The sequence below is a fragment of the Cariama cristata genome, unplaced genomic scaffold (assembly GCF_000690535.1).
Source record: "Cariama cristata isolate BGI_N322 unplaced genomic scaffold, ASM69053v1 scaffold27204, whole genome shotgun sequence".
Lineage (NCBI taxonomy): Eukaryota > Metazoa > Chordata > Aves > Cariamiformes > Cariamidae > Cariama > Cariama cristata.
The window spans coordinates 12,533-12,742 of NW_009611656.1; the positions used below are offsets into that span (position 1 = coordinate 12,533).

General features: G+C 59.0%; 1 protein-coding gene across 1 annotated transcript in view; it reads right to left on the minus strand.

Annotated features, from left to right (window-relative positions):
- LOC104160255 (sterile alpha motif domain-containing protein 10-like) overlaps positions 1-203 on the minus strand; it is a gene marked incomplete at its 5' end in the record, with an annotated part of 1,941 nt that extends 1,738 nt beyond the window's left edge. The window contains one exon of the mRNA XM_009698344.1: positions 86-203. Coding sequence (XP_009696646.1) covers positions 86-203 — 118 coding nt within the window. The remainder of the gene's footprint in view (positions 1-85) is intronic.
- Positions 204-210: the final 7 nt, after the last annotated feature.

Here is a 210-nt window from a genome sequence, read left to right on the forward strand (position 1 = left end):
CCCACAATCCCCCAACCAGCCATTTCCCAGGAGCACGTGCTAAGGGCAATTAGTACCGGCCGTTAAGTGGGGGTGTGTACCGTACCTGTGATGGCGTGGTGGGAGAACGCCTCGACGTAGATGAGATAGTTATGCGGGCAGTGCTTCTTCAGCCATTTGCACACATCCTGCTGGGTCCAGAGCACCACCGGCTTGGCCAGGCTGCCCAGC